This window comes from Sitophilus oryzae, unplaced genomic scaffold (genome assembly GCF_002938485.1).
Source record: "Sitophilus oryzae breed Bouriz unplaced genomic scaffold, Soryzae_2.0 scaffold_1620_pilon_pilon, whole genome shotgun sequence".
Classification (NCBI taxonomy): Eukaryota; Metazoa; Arthropoda; class Insecta; order Coleoptera; family Curculionidae; genus Sitophilus; species Sitophilus oryzae.
The window spans coordinates 3833490-3856080 of record NW_022146304.1 but is presented as its reverse complement, the minus strand read 5'-3'; the positions used below and the strand labels follow the sequence as shown (position 1 = coordinate 3856080).

General features: G+C 31.0%; 1 protein-coding gene across 2 annotated transcripts in view; it reads left to right on the top strand.

Moving 5' to 3' along the window:
* LOC115880224 (kelch-like protein 10) overlaps positions 1–12562 on the top strand; it is a 38840-nt gene extending 26278 nt beyond the window's left edge. For both annotated transcript variants that reach the window (XM_030897379.1, XM_030897378.1), the window contains exons 8-9: positions 8701–8945; positions 11774–12562. In XM_030897379.1, the coding sequence (XP_030753239.1) occupies positions 8701–8945; positions 11774–11971 (443 nt within the window). In that variant the 3' untranslated portion in view covers positions 11972–12562. The remainder of the gene's footprint in view (positions 1–8700; positions 8946–11773) is intronic.
* The last annotated feature ends 10029 nt before the right edge of the window (positions 12563–22591 follow it).

Below are 22591 nucleotides of genomic sequence, written 5' to 3'. Positions count from 1 at the left end.
ACTCTGCTATTAACAATAATTAGTATTAAGGTACCCTAGTTTTAATATTTTACAATCATAGCAATAATCCATCGAACATTATGAATTTATATTATACGAAGGTAGAATAAATTAGCATTAGTATGGCAACAATCGAGTAATCATTTATACCACCCTCAACACATTTTTACACCTTGTATTTACTAGGGACTAAGGAGGCTAGGACAAACCTATGTGTAGCATATTTAGTTTCATAAAAAAGTAGCAAAGTAATATGAAAATCGCATCATTGTATCTCTACTCATAAACGAGAAATCCCATAAAACACACAAAAATGGGATACCCTGTAAGGTGTGATCCGTAGTAATCTACCGGCAGCCAAACGGCCCGCACTTTAGTCAGGAGAGCACAGGAGAGCATAGCAAAGGATATATTAAAGAACCAGCTTTCTTAAAATTCTCGTTTTCCCGGCGGCGCTAGCTTTTGTACTATTATATTTTTATTAAGATTAGATTAAATTTGTCAAAAAAGTGTCAAAACGTCCGTTAACGTACGATTTTTCTCCGTTGACGGGCTGGATGAAAAAAAAATTACGGATGAAAAGTGGAAAGGCTATGACCAATCAGAGCGCCGCGCCGTTGGAGCATCGTATTAACGTATAACGGATGCATGAAAATCAAGCTTTTTTCAAGTTTTTATATTCCTTTTATTGCCGTAAATCATTTTAGTGAGTAAATTTGTAACAGGAAGGAATTTGCGGTGAACAGGCAGTTCTAAAAAGTTTTCTAAAATATACAGGCAAATTTAAAAGATAATGAACGAATTTCCTTTTTTTGCGAAAAAACATCATATACGTGTTCTTGGGGTAGAAATATAGCACCCTTAAAACTACTTGCACTTATTTAAGATTCACCCTAGAAATTTAAAATACAATTTTTTTAACATAAAATATTAAAAGTTGACACGTGACCTACTAAATTTTATACCCTAAAAATTGGTATTTTTAAACCAGTACCATTTGACCTTATCTCTCTGCCATACTAAAAGCTATTATTATTTACTTCTCGTATGATGTCTTTTTTTACAGCTACTCCAGTTTTTAGTACCATATACGAGATAGTATACAAACTTTACTGATGACTAATAGAAGCAATATTGCGAATATTTATCACTTTCCAAAACGCTGGTTATTTGACATAATTTGACACAAATAACAACGTTTAATTTGACAAGAGTTTGGCAAGTTTCAAAAATATTAAGTCGAGTTCATACGCATATGCGTCCGTGCGTCGTTCATCGTTCCGTTACTCCAATCATATTGAAATATTACCTGTCATTTTTGAAATATACCGTTAAGACTGGTTAAAACAACAACAGAGACGACCCCATGACAGATTTATTTATATACACCCATCTATAGTTAATTTAAACAATATTAGAATTTTTTAGTGAAATAAATGGATTGGTATTGATGTCATCTGCTTTTTTGATGTCATCGTCTGTCGAAAGCTCCTGAGTCGTAAAAGAGAGTATATAATAGCATGATATTAGCAGACTATCTGTGATTTGAACTTTTCTCTATTAGTTCCATTAAGTTTTAAAATGATTAGCTAAAGCAAAATAACAGTAATTTTACTTCAAAACAATTTACGGTATCCTTAAATAAAACTGTAGATAATTTAATAGAACTTCCACTATAAGTTTTGATTGTACAATAGGCTCTAACTTCACTATTGCAGAGATATAGAATTAAGATCTGTTAGGATTCTATTCAAAACGGATAAATTCATTATAAAGTTTTTCAACGAATTATTCTTTCAAATAAGCTCAAAATAAAAAATGCCGGTTTTAATGAATGATTTAAAATAGACACGAGCATATATGGGATCAGCGAGTGCTTTACCGAGTTGCAAAACTAATTAGTGTATTATGAGAACAGAAATATACAGGATACCTAATAAAAAGTATCTGGAATAAAAGTTACAAGATGATTTTTTAATAAAATATTTCATATATCATAGAGTTCTCAAACTGGTATTTGAAAAACTAAACATAAAATGTGTATTTCTAAATACTTTTAATACAATAAAATACATTTTGATAGAGAACATATTTTATACCGTATGATAAAGAGGTTTATACTGTTGGAGACTGACCTCGGTAAAATTATTATCGATTGTCATTCCCCAGCCGTCTTTGACACCGTTTTTTTTTTCAATCGTATGGTATACCGGGTGCGTCTCAAAAGTGGCTCACCCCCTATAACTTTTTTATTTTTTCATCTAACATACCATTTAACGATATTTGGTATGTTAGTATACGACATAAAATAGGATTGAATTTAAAAACTATATTGATTGAAAAAAAATTGAATATTAGATTGAATTTAAAAACTATAAAAAATTTAAAATAAAACAATTGAAGAAATTCAATTGTTTTAGGTCACTTTTTGTTTCACTAGAAATTACTACAACTTTTGAGTTTTAAATAGCACCCTCGGTATTTTTTTACTTTATGCGATAGAAAATAATACTCTGAATACAATGACATATCATATGTCAACTTTTAACATTTTCGCATATGGTTTATTTGATATTATAACTTGCGGTTCGTAACGAAAATTTGACTCGAAATACTAAGTCTGTTGTATCAAATTATTAGTAAAAAAATGCTTTATCCAAATGTCGTTCCATTTGAAAAAATTGAGATATGATTAAAAATACGGTTTGGGCATTTTTTGACCGGCCAGGACAAGACACTAAAAACATTAGACGATCAAATATATTTTTCCAAGGCTTGTTGATTAAGAATTAATGTTTTTAACATAGCCATGGTACTATAGACTGAAATTTAAAATAGAATTTTTTATTAAGCGAAAATGTCAAAAGTTGACATATGATATGTCATTCTATTCAGCATGTCATTTTCTATAGAATAAAGTAAATAAATACCGAAGTAAGGGTGTCATTTAAAAATCAAAAGTGTAGTTATTTCCTGTGAAATAAGAAGTGACCAAAAACAATTGAATACGCCAATCAATCCTGATTTATGTCATATACTAACATACCAAATCTGGTATTTTTATCTGAAAATATAAAAAAGTTATAGGGGTGAGCCACTTTTGAGACGCACCCGGTATATCATTATAAAAAAATAAAAATAAATCTGCGAAAATATTATATTTAAGGGTTTAATTCGTCTAATTGTGACTTGAGCAAAACCAGTTCTTGGAACATTTTGCCATTCACTTTTCTTCAATGAGCAGAAGAGACGCTCCATATATTTATAGTCTATTCTTATGAAACTAGCAAATTGAATAGTATTTTTTTTTCATAAAATAGCACGTAGTTATTGCCGAACAAAATCGTACAATACTAGAAAATAATCAAATGGATTTTGAAGTACACGCAGCATCGTTATTATAAATATATTGTACGCTACTTGTACGTGTTTTCTTATGAATTTTTAACGTACAGATACAGTTATGTCACGAATTCTAAAACAATCAAATCAATACGTCATCGTTTTCTTTAAATTGTAAAGTACTCAAGTACCTTTGAGATATTTTTATTTCTCTACCTTCTAAGGAATAATTTCAAATATTTGTCTTTCAACTTTCAAATATTACTTTAGGATTAATTTAAAGTTGCAACAGCGTAAAATTATTTTTAGAAATATGTATTCTCCTCTCGTATGTGAAAATTAAAGAAATCATATATGAATTAATTAAATATAAATCTAAAAAGATAGGGCTTTTGTTTGTATGCTGCTTTTAGTTGGGGTAGGTTTTTAAATAAAAATATTAAGGAAGGAAACATATCAAAAAACTTCGATCGAGGGGGACCAAAAATGTCCGACTTAAATTCCGGTTTATCAGTGCCGTACTAATTTTATTCAAAACGTGTAAAAATATGATGTAGGATGGACTCAATAATTTGTTGTTTTATTTCGCATTGTCAATAAATGTTGGTAGTTATTAAACTTATTGTTATAAAAATATATAATTCTAATAAAAATAGATAAATTATAATAATTTTTAATAACACAAACATTCAATACGCTACTGAAGCAGGTAAGTCAAATTGACGTATCTAAATTCTTTGACTCTAATCTTAAAGTAGTAAATAAAAGCAAAAATGCAAGAAAAAATATATAATTGGTTAATTGTAAGTGAATTTCATAAACGATCGGTTTACTACACTTATAGTCATTTACTAGTGAAAAGTAATCCCATTATTTCCCTCGATTCCTGACCGAGATCTACCGCACGCTACACAAACAACTATTTTACAGTTTTTTTTTTTTGATAAATCGCAATAATGTCACTGTTAAAGTTCTGTCACAATTTCTTTTTAGATTTACTACTATTTTCTTTTCTAGAATTACTACCTCTTAACAATTATCAGTTGTAAAATAAATAATAAATAACATAAAATAAGCTCAGTAAAGACTGACAAATCTACAAAATTTCAAATCAAATTAAAATGTGTCAAATGACACGTCAAACAGAACTGCCAAGGGCCCAACCTCCGTCTACTATGCATAAAAACATGGATAACATTATACTTCTTCCTTAATCAAAATATATAAATCCTTCGTTAATAAATTTATTCAAAGGGATAGGTACAGAATTTGGATTAAATATACTAAAATATAAAACACTCCACAGTCATAGTTTTCATTTTTTTTCTGAGATATATTAAATACTGTTTTAATGCTATACCGTATGATAAAAAAACGGCGTTAAAGATGGCTGGGGAACGACAATCGATAATGATTTTGGCGAGGTCAATCTCTAGACGTCAATTGTTACAAATTGATATAAAAGTTGTCAAAAATTAAAACTAATAAAATTATTGAAAGAATAGAACGTTTTCAAACACTCAATTCTTTTTCTAAAACATATTTTCTCTCGCATTTTAAACTACATCAGTTAAAAGTAATTTTTAGCCAAATAAAAATAAATTGCTTTCTTAACTTTCCAAAAAAACTTTCTTAACGCTAACTGGCAGTAAGTACTATTAAAAAATAAAGAAGAGTACTGGTCAAGTAAATCACATCTAGAGCTTAACCAAAATTGGCCGTCCTTTGGTGCCGATTTTTCTGGATAGTATGGTATTTATTAATAAACGGTGAATCATATACTGTAGAATTATGTTCAATTTATTCATATGGTATTTTGTGCTGATAGCTTTAAGTCATAATGCACAATAACAAACTACCAACCATTAAATTTAAACAAACATACCGTATAGTCTGTGAAACGAATAACTTTGAATTTGACAGTTCCCGCGGGCTTTTCTAGTATTAATTTTATTAGGTTAGCAACTTGCGGCCATGCTGACGCAATGCTAATAGAACAGCCGAAATAAAATGACAGCGATTTTTATTTCATAGCTATCGCTGACGCCTTTTTTCTATGATATTGTATTATTTGCAAACATAATTTTTCGAATATTGATACTTGCAAAATATACATATAAATTTTGTGAATGCAAATAATAATACACCACTATTAGTAGATATTGAATGATTTTTGTTAAATTAGATCGATTTTCAAACCCCAAAATATAAAATATATTTTATATTTTACTCATTATCTTATGTACCTATTCATTATTTATATACTGTAAAACATTTGCTGCATTTGTATGATTCATAGTTTATTTGCCAAAGTATTTATTACTATAAATAGGTACATATATATTGTAGTTATTAACTGTATATAATGTATATTTCATGTAAACTATATAATTTTTAAAATACAAACCAAAAGTACGAAGTATAATTATTTTTTCCATGTATTCTACAACATATTTATTAATCCGTAGTATCTAACCTTTGAATAAGAAGACTAAGGAAGAAGCATATTAAAAATCTACACCGCGATGGGCCTCAAATATGTCCGACTTAAATTTCGGTTTATCAGTGTCGTTCTAATTTTATTTAAAAAATGTAAAACTATGGTGTAGGGTAGACGTGGGGTAGACTCAATAATTTGTTGTTTTATTTTACGTTGTGAATAAATGTTAGTAGTTATTAAAATTGTTATAAAAATATATAATTCTAATAAAAATAGATAAGTTATAATAAGTATTAATTAACACAAACATCCGATACGCTACTGAAGCAGGTAAGTGAAATTAACGTATCTAAGTTCTTTGACATCTAATCTTTGACAAATAATAAATAAAAGCTAAAATGCAAGAAAAACATATAATTTAGTTAATTTAAGTGAATTTCATAAATGATCGGTTTACTATACGTATGTATATTATATAGTCACTTACTAGCGAAAAGTTGTTCCATTATTTCACTCAATTTTTGCCGAGATCTACCGCACGCTACACAACCAACTATTTTAGAGTCTTTTTCGATAAATCGCGATAGTGTCACTGTTAATTTAAGTTTTGCCACAATTTCCATCTAGATTTACTACCTTTATACAACTATCAGTAGTAGAATAAATAATAAATAACATAAAATAAGCTCCGTAAAGACGGACAAATCCACAAAATTTCAAATTAAATTCAAATGTGTCAAATGAATCGTCAAACAGAACTGTCAAGGATCCCCTTGGTCCTCCTTCCTTAGTCTTCTTATTCAAAGTATCTAACTAACGTGACGTCATAAATCTCGCTCCGAGGCTGTTCTATTAGAGACGGCATTGGTCTGATATTTAGAAATGTCAAAAGCTGATGACATTTTACTTTTGACAATGAGAGAACTGTAACTTGTTTTATTATTCTCCTTTTCTATTTCACGAAAATAAAAAGAGTATCCCGGCTAACCTATCTGATTCGTTCAGGCACTCAATCTAAAGAATATCAGTTACTTTTTTTGACAGAGGGATTTTATATTTGCCATTTTGGTAAAAAATAACGGTCAAAATTCAAAGTTATTTATTTTATTATAGTCTATAAAATAATCGATCTTATTGTTTGTTGCCGTCTGCCATGCTGGTGCAGCGTATAGAAGTTGGGAATGGATCACACTCATAAGTACGCGTCTTTTTGATGCTCTGGGCCCACCTAGATTGGGCATGAGTCTAGCTAGCGCAGCTGCTGTTCTTTCTGCTTTTTCAATTGCCTTATTGATATGTACAGTAAACGTTAATTTAGAATCAAGCCATACACCAAGATATTTAACAGCATTTTGGGGTTCAATTTGTGTGCCTAATAAATTAAAATGGATTACGTCCATTTTTCTCTTTTTAGTTAATAATACTGCCTCAGTTTTATGGGGTGCCAGTTTTAAATGATTACTTTCCATCCAATTGGCAACTTTTTGAAGAGCAGCGTTTGCTAAATTCCTTAAAGTGGGCTCGTTTTTTGCCACAACAACCAATGCAACGTCATCTGCAAAACCTACTAGACTAGTTTCCCCAGGCATTTTGAGTTCTAATAAATCATCATACAATATATTCCATAAGGTAGGTCCCAGTATTGAACCCTGCGGAACCCCGCTTCTTATTTCTATTACCTTAACTGCGTCTGCCGTTTCTAATATTATGGATCTTTCAGAAAGATATGATGCCAAGATTTCTTGCAGGGATTTAGAGAAGTTTCTTTTCCTTAGCGCGTTTAGGACAAGTTGCCATGACACGCTGTTAAAAGCGTTTTGTACGTCCAGAGTTATGACGGCATAAATTCTTCTGTTTTGCGGAGCAAAAGCGGCAGCTTCCCTGGCAATGCGAATTACTTCCCTTACGGCATCAGTTGTTTGCCGACCCTTCCTAAAACCAAACTGCCTGTTTGATAGTCCACCACTTCTTTCCATTTCTTTATTTAGCCTTCCCAGTATCAGATGCTCATACAATTTGCCTTCGACGTCCAGCAAACCGATGGGCCTGTATGAAGAAACACTGGTGTCTTGAGGATTTCCTTTTGGCAATAGTATTAACTTGGCCTTTTTCCACTCTTTTGGAAATATTGAGGTAGCAGCAAGCTGGTTATAAACTGCCAAGACGTATTATGGGGCCTTTTCCACGACAGCTTTAATTACCTCACCAGGAATATTCCTTGGACCCGGGGCTTTATTCATCTTAATTCGAATACAAGCTTCTTTTAATTCCTTTATACTAAAATTTAAAATCGTATCATCTATACCACAGTTGGGGTTAAATATCACAGTTTTGTGCGATGGAAACAAATGTTGAACCACTTTTTCCATAAAATCTATCGTCAACGTTTGTTTTCGGGGAAAGCCTTTTAAAGTTTTCATGACAATTTTATATCCTGCGCCAAAAATATCCCCGTCTAATTGATCACATAAGGTCTTCCAGCAATTCCTCTTTGCGCTTTTGATTTGATCTCTTAAGTGTTTCTTTGCTTTTTTATAGTCTTCCCAAAGTCTGTTTGTGTCCGTCCATCCGAATCCCAAGTACTCATTTAAGGCTGAGTCGACCTAGGTACCCAAACTATTTTTATTTTAATAAAAATAGTCGGCTGATGAAATGCCGGGTGTAGGATTCAAACCCACTACCTTGAGATTGGAGAGCCTGTACCTCTACGCCACCGGGCACCTCGTAAATATTTTGAAAAACAATATAATAAATATATTGTTTCCCAATTTTACATTAAGATTCGTCTCATAAATCCATCACAATCCGGAGGCGTTGTCGCCATCGCTTGTCATTCCAAATTGATCACGTGCATCGGAAATTGTTTTGCGATTACTATAGCAGACAAATTAAATACTTAATAGATAATTTTGCCGCAGGTGTAACAACCATCTACCACGTCGAATGCTACGACGAGAAGACCAACGAATGGTACGAGGCGACCGACATGAACATATACCGGTCCGCGCTGTCGGCATGCGTTATAGACGCGTTGCCCAACGTTCAAGACTACATACACAAACACAGGGACCGGCTGATGGAGGAGAAGCGGCAGAAAATGATCGCTTTGGAGAACCAGCGGAACATGGCAGGGATTGTTAATAACAATAATAATAACCAACAGGTGAGTAAAGTATCACTATATTGATGGGTAAGCATCAGTCATAAGTTCAGGTCATAAGCATTTCAAATGAAGACAGTAAGCTATTAAGGAAGACACATATCATGTAATAAAAAATGGGGGTAGTACAGGGTGTCCCATTTTCGTGTGTTTTACAGGGTATCTCGGTTATTGGTAGAGACACAAAGATGCGGTTTTCACATCATGCGACTTTTTTATGAAACTAAAGCTGCTACACACAGATTTGTCCTAGTCCTCTTAGTTCCTGAAACACAGGGCGAAATTGAAAATGTTGGATTTTTCCCACCCCCTTCATATCTCGGTTATCTTATAACTACTTATAATCGAAAAGGTGAATACTGAGCCCAGTAGACATTTTTCCGAAGAAGCCAGTGGCGTAACTGGTTTTTCGTTGGGAGCTGTCATTCTCGAAATATAATCTATACTTATGTTGTTTTTTTAAATGGAACAGCCTTTATGTTATTTTTTTATTAAATTTGTTTAGAGCTGATTACTCACCAATTCGATCTCCTTACATTGGAGTTCTGGTAAAGCTGGTATACGCCCCTGCTTGCCTCTCGGTGTTGGACGGTTTTCCATCCTGGCTTTTTACATTTTTATATAAGAAACACACTTAAAGAATCTTTGCATCAAACTTTTTCTTTAAGTTTTAAAATGATGTACTTCTTAAATATCTCTACAGGACGGAGACTAAATAAGTACAACTATTTTCAGGGTTGGTATAGATCACAGATAAAAAAATAACCATCTATTAAGATAGATATGAAATTTAATAGTAAAATTTTGGGTCAAAGCGCCCCTCGGTCTCCTTAGTCAAGACTACGTTTAACCCGGCGCCTTTTCTGCTCTAAATGCTTTTTATATTTGTATTTGTATTCAAAGTATTTATTTTTAAAGTTACTTTGTTATATTAGTATATCAGAGTAAAATTAATCTATACTAATATATAAAATCCTTAAGTGACTGACATACTGATTAATCACGATCCTGCTCAAACCATTCAATGTAAGAAGCTCAATTTTGGCATACAGGTTGATTCTAGGGTGTAGAGATTCGATAAGAAGGGATTTTTCGAAATTCCAGTTCCAAGAGGATGAAACCACCCCTCAAATATTACAATATTTTTTATTTAAAAAACGGTCAAGTTTCCGAAAAAACGCTTAAACACGTATATTTTATTTTGTTTTTTACATATTTTCAGATTTTTTAAAAATGTATACAGGGTGTTTCGAAAAATCTGGTAATTGATTAATCACGATCCTGCTTAAAGCGCTTGACGCAAAAAGCTGATTTTTGGAAAACAGATTGACTTTAGGGGTAGATTGACTTTAGGGTGTAGTCGATACGCAGGGATTTTTCGAAACTCGAATTCTAAGGGGGTGAAACTATCCCTGAAATATTAAAATATTTTTTTATTTAAAAACCGGTGAGTTTTTCGGAAAAACTCTTAAACACGTATATTTTATTTTGTTGTTTTACATATTTTAAGATTTTTATAAATTTATACAGGGTGTTTCATAAAATATGACCATTGAGTAATCACGATTCTGCTTAAACTGCTTGACGTTTAAAGCTGATTTTTGGCAAACGGATTGACTGTGGGGTGTAGAGGTTCGATAAGGAGGGGTTTCTCGAATCTCAAATTCCAAGAGGGTGAAAACTCCCCTCAAATATTACAATATTTGTTATTTAAAAATCGGTTAGTCTTTCGGGAAAACGTATACTTGGACAAGCATAATTTATTTGTTTTTTTTACATATTTTGAAATTTTTTAAAAAATCATACAGGGTGTTCCAAAAAGTTGGGTAATTTCTTAACCACGATACTGCTTAAACTGCTTGACGTAAAAAGCAGAAGAAAGAAAGCGTTATTTTTGGCAAACGGGTTTTTCGACAGTCAAATTCCAACCAGATGAAACTACCCCTCAAATATTACCAAGTTATATAATAATATCGCCATATTGTTTTTTCTCATTCTGACATAAATGTGGGAAAATTTTATCCAGTTTGTATGTTAATGGAAATTCTTGCTTTGCTTTATCATCACCATTACGAATGATTAATTCGACGCGAACGAAGTCGCTGGTACACGCTAGTAAAACATAAAAATAGATAAATTTTACTTTTTAGTTTATTAAGAATAAATTTTGTCTAGAAGCTAGAAATTAAATCACAATATTTCTTATAAAACTTACATAAATAGGTATAATTAATAGAAATATATAAAAACTAGCTAATTCCTATCCACTTCGCTATCCATACGATAACGATATATTTCTTTATATGTAGAATATTTCTTTGGCTAGTTTCTTTAGCTAGCAAAATCTTTAGCTAGCAAATTTAGCTAGCAAAATTTATAAAACGTAATATGTTACAGTAAACACTTCTAATATGAAAAATATTCATGAGAGTGTACTAAGACAATTTAAAAATTTTACCTTTTGATGTTGAAGGTATTTGTATATCCCTAGATGTCAATTATGCTTTCAATTCAAAATAAAACCGGTATTTTTTCGAGGCAGGTCCAAATTTAATAAAATATTTTTTTTTCAAATGTCACAAAAGTATTAATTTTTGCAACGTGATTAAGTTTTATATAACAAAAAAACTCAAAATTTAAGTGAGGATGCTGTCAATAATCAATTGAATTGATCAAGTGATTATTGACTGCATCCTCACTTAAATTTTGAGTTTTTTTTCTTAACTTAGTCAGTCACGACTAACCTGCTATTTTTGTTTTATATAATGTTAATAAAAAATTCAAATGTACGCATTGTTTTCATATTATGGTAATCTAATTTTCTTTTACAGGAGAATATTGTTGCTGCTGTTAATGCTAATATGCAGCAGCTCAATATACTACAGCAGCTAAACGCCAACCTCAACCCAGCACTACCACCAGCTGCACCACCTGTTCAAGCCGCTCCACAGCCGGTTCCAAATCCCCAACCTATGGACGTAGATGACGTTGAAGAAGACAACATCAATAATGTTGAAAACATTCAATAGGAAACGCTCCCTCAAAACAGGTTCATAACATGAACCAAACAGCAGAATATTTTGAGTAACAGCGCAATTTGAAGACGAATTTCATTATTTTTTTGATGAAAAACTCGTCAACGTGTCGTGATAACTCTAAATACAAAATCTTTGAAATGATTTTGTATTGATCAGAATTATTTAATAAAGAGATCCTTGGGCTATTTACAAATGACATTGTTGTAGGAGTATGTATCTAATTTTAACAAATAACATTAAACAGTTATAAAATAGATTTGTTACGCATAATAAATGTAGCAGATGCGGTCTAATTACATTAATTAAATACAATCCGCATTAAATATTACGAAAGAACTGCAATAAAAACGCTGTGCCCTTTGTTACAAGGCAAGTGGATTTTTTAAACAAATTCTCTTTATTAAATAATTCAGATGAGAGAGAAGATTGGACGATAGAGTAAATACGCGAGCGCGCTACCTTGAGACAAAGACTCTAAATTTTCACAGTATTTGTGGTTATTTAATTAGCCTGTGATCCTTTTTATATCTTTATGATTTAGGTATTATTATACTGTTTACGAATATATTTCATCTTTATACATCCAAAAGTGCGTTTTATTTCCTCTTGTTCCTCGTCATATCACATAGATAAATGCAACAAGTTTAGAGTGGAAATTGCCCATAAAACAATAATATACATACTATTTGGTGCTGTTCTTGCAGCGGACGCGATCAAAAGCTTTTCACAATTTCGGAGCGGTTCGGCTTTTTCCAGAATTAGATCGTCAAATATTATTTATTTAAATTTATTATTATTTTCTCTCAATTTTATAAATAAAATAAGGACGTACAGGACATTATATAAGGACGTACAGGGTGCCCCACTTAAGATGGATACAAGCCAATATCTTGATTGTTTGTTGAGCGATCTTTTTCATTTTTGGCAGGAGGCTGTATGGCTATAAGACGTACATTTTGCCCAGGGTAAGAAATGCGATACCTCATAGACGTACGTTTCAATGGAGTTTGATATTTTTCGAGTCAAGAGTAAACTATCCTTAGGACAGTATTTATTTCAAATCTGATAAATTATATTGAATCCTCCTTACCTAAGATACTTGAGTTCTAATTTTGATAAATATTGACACAGGGTGCGTCATTAAAATAAGACATTTTAATTTTTATTATTATTTTTTTAAGTACTTACGACGCCACTGGATAAACAACAGGTTTATTCTCAATAACCAATTATAACCAATTATCAATTAATAATCGATTTAAGTTTACAGATAGCTTCCATAATAATTAAGATACGATACAAAAAAACTAGATATTTTCAATTTATTTTGTTTACTTTAAAAAATTGTTTTTTAAGTTTGCTAATACAAATGAATAAAATAAGTTACAAAATAATTTAAAACCCCAGTTTTCAATGGAATCTGAAATATGATTTTTATTCGTTTCCATTCAGGAATATTTTAAAAAATCCAAATAGTTAGATATTTAAAACAATTATTTACAACTATTAACTTTGAAAAATATGCTCTAAACAAAGATTTATAAAACTATAACGAACTAAAAGTTCATCTAATACAAGATAAAACATCTTCGACCAAACCGCCATAAAAAAACGATTATTAATTGATAATTGGTTATTGATAATAAACCAGTTGTTTATCCAGTGGCGTCGTAAGTACTTAAAAAAATAATAATAATGTAACGTTTTTAGTTCGTTACATGTCTTTTTTATATATAATATATGATGTCTGGGCCTATCATCACCGGATTCCCTCTCGTTCAGGCCTGATAGTTTATTTGACGCGTAATTTTTACGTTCCCTAGTCGCCAACCCTGTTATCGTTCGACACAACCCTGTTATTGCTCTGAGGAGGCGCTGTCGACATCGCTTCTGTCAACTGTCTCCGTGCTTAACCTCACTTTGTTTTGACGCTCTGTTGTATCCCAGCTTTTAGAAATGGTGATTATTTAAATCTTGCTGTATAATTTGAATCAGCTGCTATTTCGAAGCAACAGGTAAAGATGAAATATTATCCTTTTAGATTCGATATTATTATTGAATATTTTTAGGGTAGAGTTACGGATGTCCCAACTTGTATTTGTATTTTGCTGGCATGTTGGCGTCCCTTTTCTTTTGTCCTCCAGAATGTCACATGGAAGAAAGGACATGTTGTTTATTATTTATGGAGCCCTCGGAAGTATTTCGAGGTAGGTTTATTTTGTTTATTAGACCTTGTTTGGTTTTAAACAAGAGTTTCATATTTTTAGGGTCCAAGGTACGGACTGTGTCCAAGGTACGGACTATTTCCAAGGTACGGACTGTGTCCAAGGTACGGACTGTGTCCAAGGTACGGACTGTGTCCAAGGTACGGGTAGTGTCTTATGTACAGACATTATCTTATGTACAGATGTCCTGTGGACGAGTGTCCCCAGTAAGAATGATTTTTTTCTTACATATAAGTGCCACAGCGTGGATGTAGCTTGAGTCCCATGCTGCTTCACTCCCATTTCTAAGCCTAGTCAGTAGCTACGGCTGAAGTGATTCACGGTGTTCTCAATCTGGCCCCTTTTGTTGTTTTGGCCAACAGGATGGCCGACAGACAGTACAGAGATGCGAGACCACCTCACGCTGCTACTGTTTGAAGCAAGATTACATAAAGAACAGCTAAGTGTAGATTTACGTTCTAGTTTTCATGTTTTAGATTTTCTATATTTTCAGTCTTAAACAGTAACGTACATTTTAAATAATATCGTACGGACTATATTTAGTGGTTAGATTATTAAGAACATTTATGTCGATTCAGTAGTTACAATGTGATTTAGATCTTAGGTTTCATTATATTACGCCTTGTAATAGTATTACTTTCTATAGATATTGTTATTGCGCTATATTAACAGATGAATAACGAGACATAGATTCTAGAATCTACAGGTTGTAACATCTTCAATTTAGCATCATATGGAATATATCAAATTAATTAAAGTAATGCTACATTTCATATTTTCTCTTAAACTTTACATGTCCTGTATTTTATCGTGGTTGTTTTCATTGATATTTAGTACGACTCTTACCACCACTTTCTTTGACATATAACTACTATATATTTACTAGAACTCTACAATGTCATGTATCAGCAAAGAACGTCATGAATAAATATAGTCATTAGTTTTAAGTATTATACAACTGTGTTTTCTTTCTCTGTACATGCCTGGCGCCCAATATCTATTTTTTTGTTTATTGTTCTTAATTAGTTTTCTTTCCAGTGAAATACCTTATCCACGACTGCTCTCCGATGAAAAGCTGCCGTTCGCAGTGGTAGTTGTTTAAAAAACGCTACAATAAAAATAAAAATGTCTTATTTTAATGACACACCCTGTATCAAGATTTATCAAAATTAGAACTTAAGTATCTTAGGTAAGGAGGATTCAATATAATTTATCAGATTTGAAATAAATACTCTCCTAAGGGTAGTTTACTCTTGACTCGAAAGATATCAAACCCCATTAAAACGTACGTCTATGAGGTATCGCATTTCTTACCCTGGGCAAAATGTACGTCTTTTAGCCATACAACCTCCTGCCAAAAACGAAAAAGATCGCTCAACAAACAATCAAGATATTGGCTTGTATCCATCTTAAGTGGGACACCCTGTATATGAAATACCTATGGAACATTGGAAACCGATATTATGTCACGATGGTTTTTGTAATTCATAGTCCACACAGCTTTTTAAGTTTTTTTTAATGCTATTTTTTCACACTTCAGAAATGTTATCTCATTTACAACATATCAACTTGATAAAAAATATCAATCAATTAGAGTTATATTTCGTGGTTTTTCTTTTGCAAATAAAATGCAAAAATAAAAAAAAATGAATCAATGCAAACTCGTGCTTTAATCTAAATTTGATGGTTATGCTTAATTTCCATAGTAAAATCGTTTTATTGTTCTGCTAATCTAACATAGAAGGCTGTGAAACACACAAACTTACGTAAACCAAAATAAAAATATTGGTTTACGCCAATTGACAACTTGCCATTTAAGTTTCCTGGATTTCGCTGGTATACAACAATTCATTGCCGATCATGTGCCTTGAACATTACATTTTCGTATTAATGACCCTGATACATAAACATCTATTATCTATATTTTTAGTACGTGTTTGAATTTAAAAAAAAAAACATATCCAATATCCTACATATTTATACACAGGCAGTTTTCAAAGAAGATTTATAGATATAAAAAATAGCTAACAACATATTTACAACATGTAAATACGAATTTGTATATTTAGAATACCTACGGCATTATATACGTAAAAAAAGTTACTTCAAAATACAGAATTAGTTCGTTCAAAATATTCGTCCAATTGATACTTTTGCATCAATACAGGTATTTTATGCTCCTCAAAGGAAAATGAATTTTTTGCCATAAAATTATAATAAAAATGTTATAAGAAATATAACAAAAATAAAACATGACAATAGAAAACCTTAAAATAAACAAACATTGTTATAAAATTGATATAAATATCAGATACATACGTACGTTATGCATCAACTAGAACACAAAATGAAGGTTTTAATCTATCTAGTTTACGAAATTATCCTAATGTAAAAAGTTATAGGAAAGTTGGAGCGTATACGCACATGGCGACATGGCCAAATTAGATAATATGAATAATTTTGTTATGAAACTGAGAACTACTCGTAAATAGCTAATTTCTATATTGAATATGTAGTATATACGGCGAAATTGAATATGTAGTATATACGGCGAAGTATGTGCCAGAATGTATATCAGGAAAATATTTTAACTTCTATAGGGTGGCTCAAAAAAGTGTTAGTGGACCTGGATGATTTTTTTTAAATGGAACACCCTGTATATTATTGCATTTTTGGCTTCCTTTCAGATCACTTTACATAACCCTAAGATATGAATATGATAGTTTCGATAGCTCTCAGAGACAGTTGTAACAAACCAAAATATATATTTTTCAGCCCCTCTTAAAAAATTACTTTAAAATACAAAACTGTTCTGAAATCAAACTATTTTAGGTATTTGTTTTTAGATGGTTCGTACTTCATTTTATGCTATAATAGGAATCAATCATACAGGATGTTCGTACTTATTCAAACTTTCTAAAATATAAAATAATTTTTTTCTTTTTCGTTTTAAATGGAACACTTCTGTATATTATTTTTTCAATAGACGAAGAATTAAAAAATGAACATTTTTTGTATTTAGAGTGTTTCAAAATTTTTAACGGTTTCGCAGATATTTGCGGTTTTATATTTCATATGGTATTTTCCACAGTAAATTTTTATCGAAGCCACCCAATGATTTTTCTCTCGTATTTTAACATTGAAAGCGCCATATGAAATAACACTGCGTGTATCTACGAAACCGTTAAAAATTTTGATATACTCTAAATACAAAAAATGTTCATTTTTTAACTCTCCATCTAATAAAAGAATAATATACAGGGTGTTCCATTTAAAAAAAAAAAGAAAAAATATTTTATATTTTAGAAAGTTTGGCGTAGAATATTGAACATCCTGTATGATTTACGATTACCATATTTATAACAAAGTAAGAACAGACCATTTAAAGTAATAATATAGTTAATATAAATATATAAATAAATATAGCTAATATAGTTTTTATTTCAGAACAATTCCTGTGTTTTTAATAGTTTTTTAAGAAGGGCTGAAAAATGTATATTTTTGATTTATTTTTTGTTATATCTCTGAAACTATCGAAATATGTTTATTCATACTTAGGGTTATGTAAAGTGACCTAAAAGGAAGCCAAAAATGCAATAATAGCTAGGGTGTTCTATATTGAATATGTTAGTAGATACGGCGAAATATATTTAGCCAATAAATAGAAGTTAAAACTATTACATGAAATACATTCCTAAGTACATACTTAGGTTTGCACTTAAACAAAATTCTCAAGTTTTTATTCTATGAGCTACCAACTGTCATGTTTCATTGCAGGATGACTGGACGTCGTTAAAATCAAAAGAAATACTGGTTACATGTATTATCCAACTTGGTTAACCCAATAACGGATGGGCAAACAAAATAGCATAGATATTGCCTTGAAGTAAAACTTCTTCTTACGGCCGTCTGTCTGTCTGAGGATTCATTCGGATACCTCTATCCAAATGCTGAGTTCCAATCGACCCATAATTGAAGAGTGGAAATGCCAAAGGCAGTAAGTGCCAAAATAATGTTTTCGAGATAGACGAGAAAAACACAGTAGAACTGAAACTACTAAAATTTTAAAATATCATATAAAATACATATCATACACATAAAAAATAGATGCTTTCGCTTGGCACTTGTAATTTTTCTTAGGACATGCAGCATGATATTTATTAAGTTTCTAATGCAATAACTTAATATTGAAAAATTTAGCACTTACCCCCTTTGGCTTTGGCACTCTTCAATTACGAAAAAGCTACTGACAATCTAATTAATCCTGTCAAATGTTTAACTTGCAAAGTTGAAAACTTCCTTTTTTGACCGCCTAAACGCTATGCGCGTCTGGGATGCGCGGTGACAAAATAAACTTGTCTACGAAATGCCCTATTCCACAAGCCCTCTCACTTTAGTTATTAGTTTCTCTCTGGGCTGGACCGTGTGCACCGTCGCTCACATAGCCTACCCACCAAATTTGACAATTTTTTTGTCAACATTTTTTTTAACAATCAACTTTTGACTTTTCATACGTCAGAACTAATTGTCACAGTGACATGTGTCGTATACGGTCTACAACCTAACCGCACCCTCGCACCGCCTCTAACTAAAATTAACTCTAAATTCGGAGATGTCCTATCATCTAAATAACAAAATTAATATAACCTTTTACCCTAGATCATATATACTTACGTGGATAAATCAACGCCATAAGTTTAGCATTAAAAAATATGTCCCCAACATCACGACATGTCATTTTCAAACCTTCTTTATTGCACTTATGAAACGTTCAATAGGTTTGTCTTTTTCGAGGACCTGACTTTACGCATGCGCATTAAAAGTGGCACGTATTTCCAAAATAATTACAATTTTATCCGGTTTAGACTTTGGTTTAGAAAGTACAAATTATACATTGTTATGGAAACCAACTTTTCATTGTCATCATATTGTCATAATCTTGTCATAATCATATGTAATAATGATATTTCCATTGTGTAACGACGCTTGTTTTGTGCGTTTTTTATTTTAAACATTGTATTAATTACCCTTTTATCGACCGCTTTAATATAGCCAAGGATGCAAGTGTGTTCAGTGAGAAGTTAATTTTAAGTTTGTGCAATTATATTGCTATTTTTTATTCGTTGGGTTTTAATTTTCGGGTAAATACTCGTAAAAATGACAAGAAAGTGTTTGGTGTGTGGAAATTATAATATAAATGTCCCCGAATTATCTTTTCACAGGCAAGTAAAGTATTCAGTTGTTCTTTTATGTATATTAAACCACATGCATACTTTCTGGTTAGGTTTCCTAAGAATATTGATATTCGTACGGAATGGCTAATTTATTTTTAATATATATTAATTTTTGTGACAGTAACATTCAATTATTGTTCAAATATATTCATTTTACAAATTAAATATTTAAAATTAATGTTCAAATTTGGCGCGTGGGCGATAGGTCCTCGAAAAGGATAGATAGAGTAGAAGCACCGCGTGTGCAACAAAAAAAGAAGATATATGGAAGTCGTTGATATGTTTGGGACAATTTCCATAGTGATTTACTTATCCACGTAAGTATATATGATCTAGGCCTTTTACAGCAACAATCAAATTTTAATTTTGACATTGATCGATATCCGTCAATAAAATTCACCCTTTAGAACTTTTTCTTTAATGGCTATAAGCCGGAGTAAAAGACTAATCATATAAACACTTGTTTAAATTAACAAATGTTAAATGTTAAAATTAAAATTTGATTGAGACGTATAGACGTCACCAGTTATGAAATGGTATAAAAATTGCGAAAATGTAATAGTCTAATTTCGACACAAGGGGTCGCGCCTAACTTTTTTTAATTTTAATTTAATTATCATTATTTTCAATCTATATTATTAGATTTTGTTGAATTTTGTGAATGTATAAATGTTTTCTTCTCTTTTGATATATCAGTTGCCGTCTAAAATGTCATCTTGGTATCAAAAAGTTAATTATTTCAAAGATTGTTAGTGAAAATATTAAAATTCACAAGTTATAATTAGTGATTAGAAAATTCTACTATATTTTATATTATTTCAAAAACAAAAACATTATAGCGCAAGTTTGATATGGTTCAAAACAAAAAGTGCTGTTATATTTTTCAATATTCGTTTTCAGCCGCGGAATTTTCAATGGTATTAGTGTTGTCGGATATGTTTAATTGTGAAAAAGAAATGCTGCGTTTGTATTGCAAAACTAAAAGTGGCAGTTTTATTGTGATGTAGGTAAGCGTTTGTTCATTTAATATTTAACTTTTTTCATACCTACAACAAATATACATATATTAAAATTTTATAATTCGTATTATTTAAAAAAATGTTAGAAAAAAGTCTGTAATTGACATAATTGTTAAGTAATTTATTCCATTTAAATGTAATATATTACTTTACAATTAAAAAAAATAAATTTTAAAAATATATTAAAAATACAGCTATTAATTGAAATGCTTAGTATGCGAACAAACACGAGAGGCGCTTTATTTACTTTCATTTATTAACATGACAGATTCTAAAGGGGTATGTTTTGTGAGAAAATTATAACCCCAAATCAATTGACGATTACAATTACTAAAAAGAATATGCAGTAACTTATGACATGTTGTAATAACGTGACCAATCTCTTTCATTTGGTTGGCAAGTGATTTTAAAGAGCCAATAAAGAACTAGTTTCCGTTGAATTTTAACTTTTCTTTTCTAGTTTTCTAGTTTATTAACAATTTAATGATACTCAGCTGCGTATCAGAAATATATTCTACACGAATGTAAAGATTTTACTTAAATACAGGGTGTTTCAAAAAACATGTGCCATCTCTCGTGGGAAAATTCCTTACGCAAAAAAAGATTTATTTTTCATATCATTCATAAGTTACTATGAGTAGGACATATTTTAATGCTATAAAAGCTGTCGACAAATTCACTAGGGACGTGGGTTATCACTGAAATAATTTTCTAAAAAAACATGTGCGCCACTGACTTTTTTCCTCTTATTAGTAATAGTGTGTAGGACATATAGTGCCGATTAAAAATTGTATCTAGATATTTTGTCCATTTCGATCTCCTCGATGGAATTTTATCAATCACAATTATTAGTAAAATTAAAATTAAATTAAATTAAATTAAATTAAATAAATTATTTATTTAATGTAATGTATTACTATTTTTTTTTAAATTTATAACACTGATGTCTGATGCTATTCTGGTGCTACCGACAGCAAATTCCACAAAAAAATAATGGTTTTGAAGATAATTACACTTAAAAGTTTTAACCTCCTGTAACTTTAAAACTATGCAATTCCGCACCCATATTATAACTTTTTTTACATTTTTTGATAAGGAATCAATGAGTACGTGACAACTTAATTGCATTAATTTTTTTTAAAGATTGCTATTAGAATAATTGGATTATGACAAATTAATTAAATTGCGTTTATCTCATCATGGACATCGAAATTGGCAAAATATCAATAGACAACTTTTAATCAGTATTTTATGGTCTAGACAATTTTGCTAACAAAATAAAAAAGTCAGTAGCGCACATGTTTTCTTACAATTTGAGATTAACTTTTACGGGAAATGAAGTATAGAGGTGTTTACAAATGCCCCAGTAAAATAGGATTGCCGGGCAATTGTAAACTTGATTTTGGGATAATAGTTAACATGTTAATAAGCTCCAAGATAGATATGAAAAAGACCAAAAAAGAGAAACGTTAAAAATACATTGGTTAGGTTTGTAGGAAGGAGGATAATAAACCGGGTGCGTCTCAAAAGTGGCTCGCCCCCTATAACTTTTATATTTTTTCAGATAAAAAAACGAGATTTGGTAGATATGACATAAATTAGGGTTGATTGACGTATTCAATTGTTTCTGGTCACTTTCTGTTTCACCGGTAATGACTACAACTTTTGATTTTTAAATGGCACCCTCGGTATTTTTTTATTTTATTAGATAGACATTCTGAATACAATGACGTATCATATGCCAACTTTTAACATTCTCGCTTAATAAAAAATCGTATTTTAAAATTCAATCTAGAGTGCCATGGCTATGTTAAAAACACTAATTCTTAATCAAGGAGCCTTGGAAAAATAGATTTCATCATCTAATATTTTTAGTGTCTTGTCCTAACCGGTTAAAAGATGCCCAAGTCGTATTTTTAATCATATCTCAATTTTTTAAAATAGAACGAGGGTGGTCCATTAGCATATTTGGGAAAAGCATTTTTTACGAATAATTTGATACCACATACTTCGTATTTCAAGTCAAATTTTTGTTATGAACCGCAAGTTATAATTTAAAATAAACCATATGCAAAAATGTCAAAAGTTGAGCAAAATAAAAACACTAAATCACCACAATACACCAAAACACTT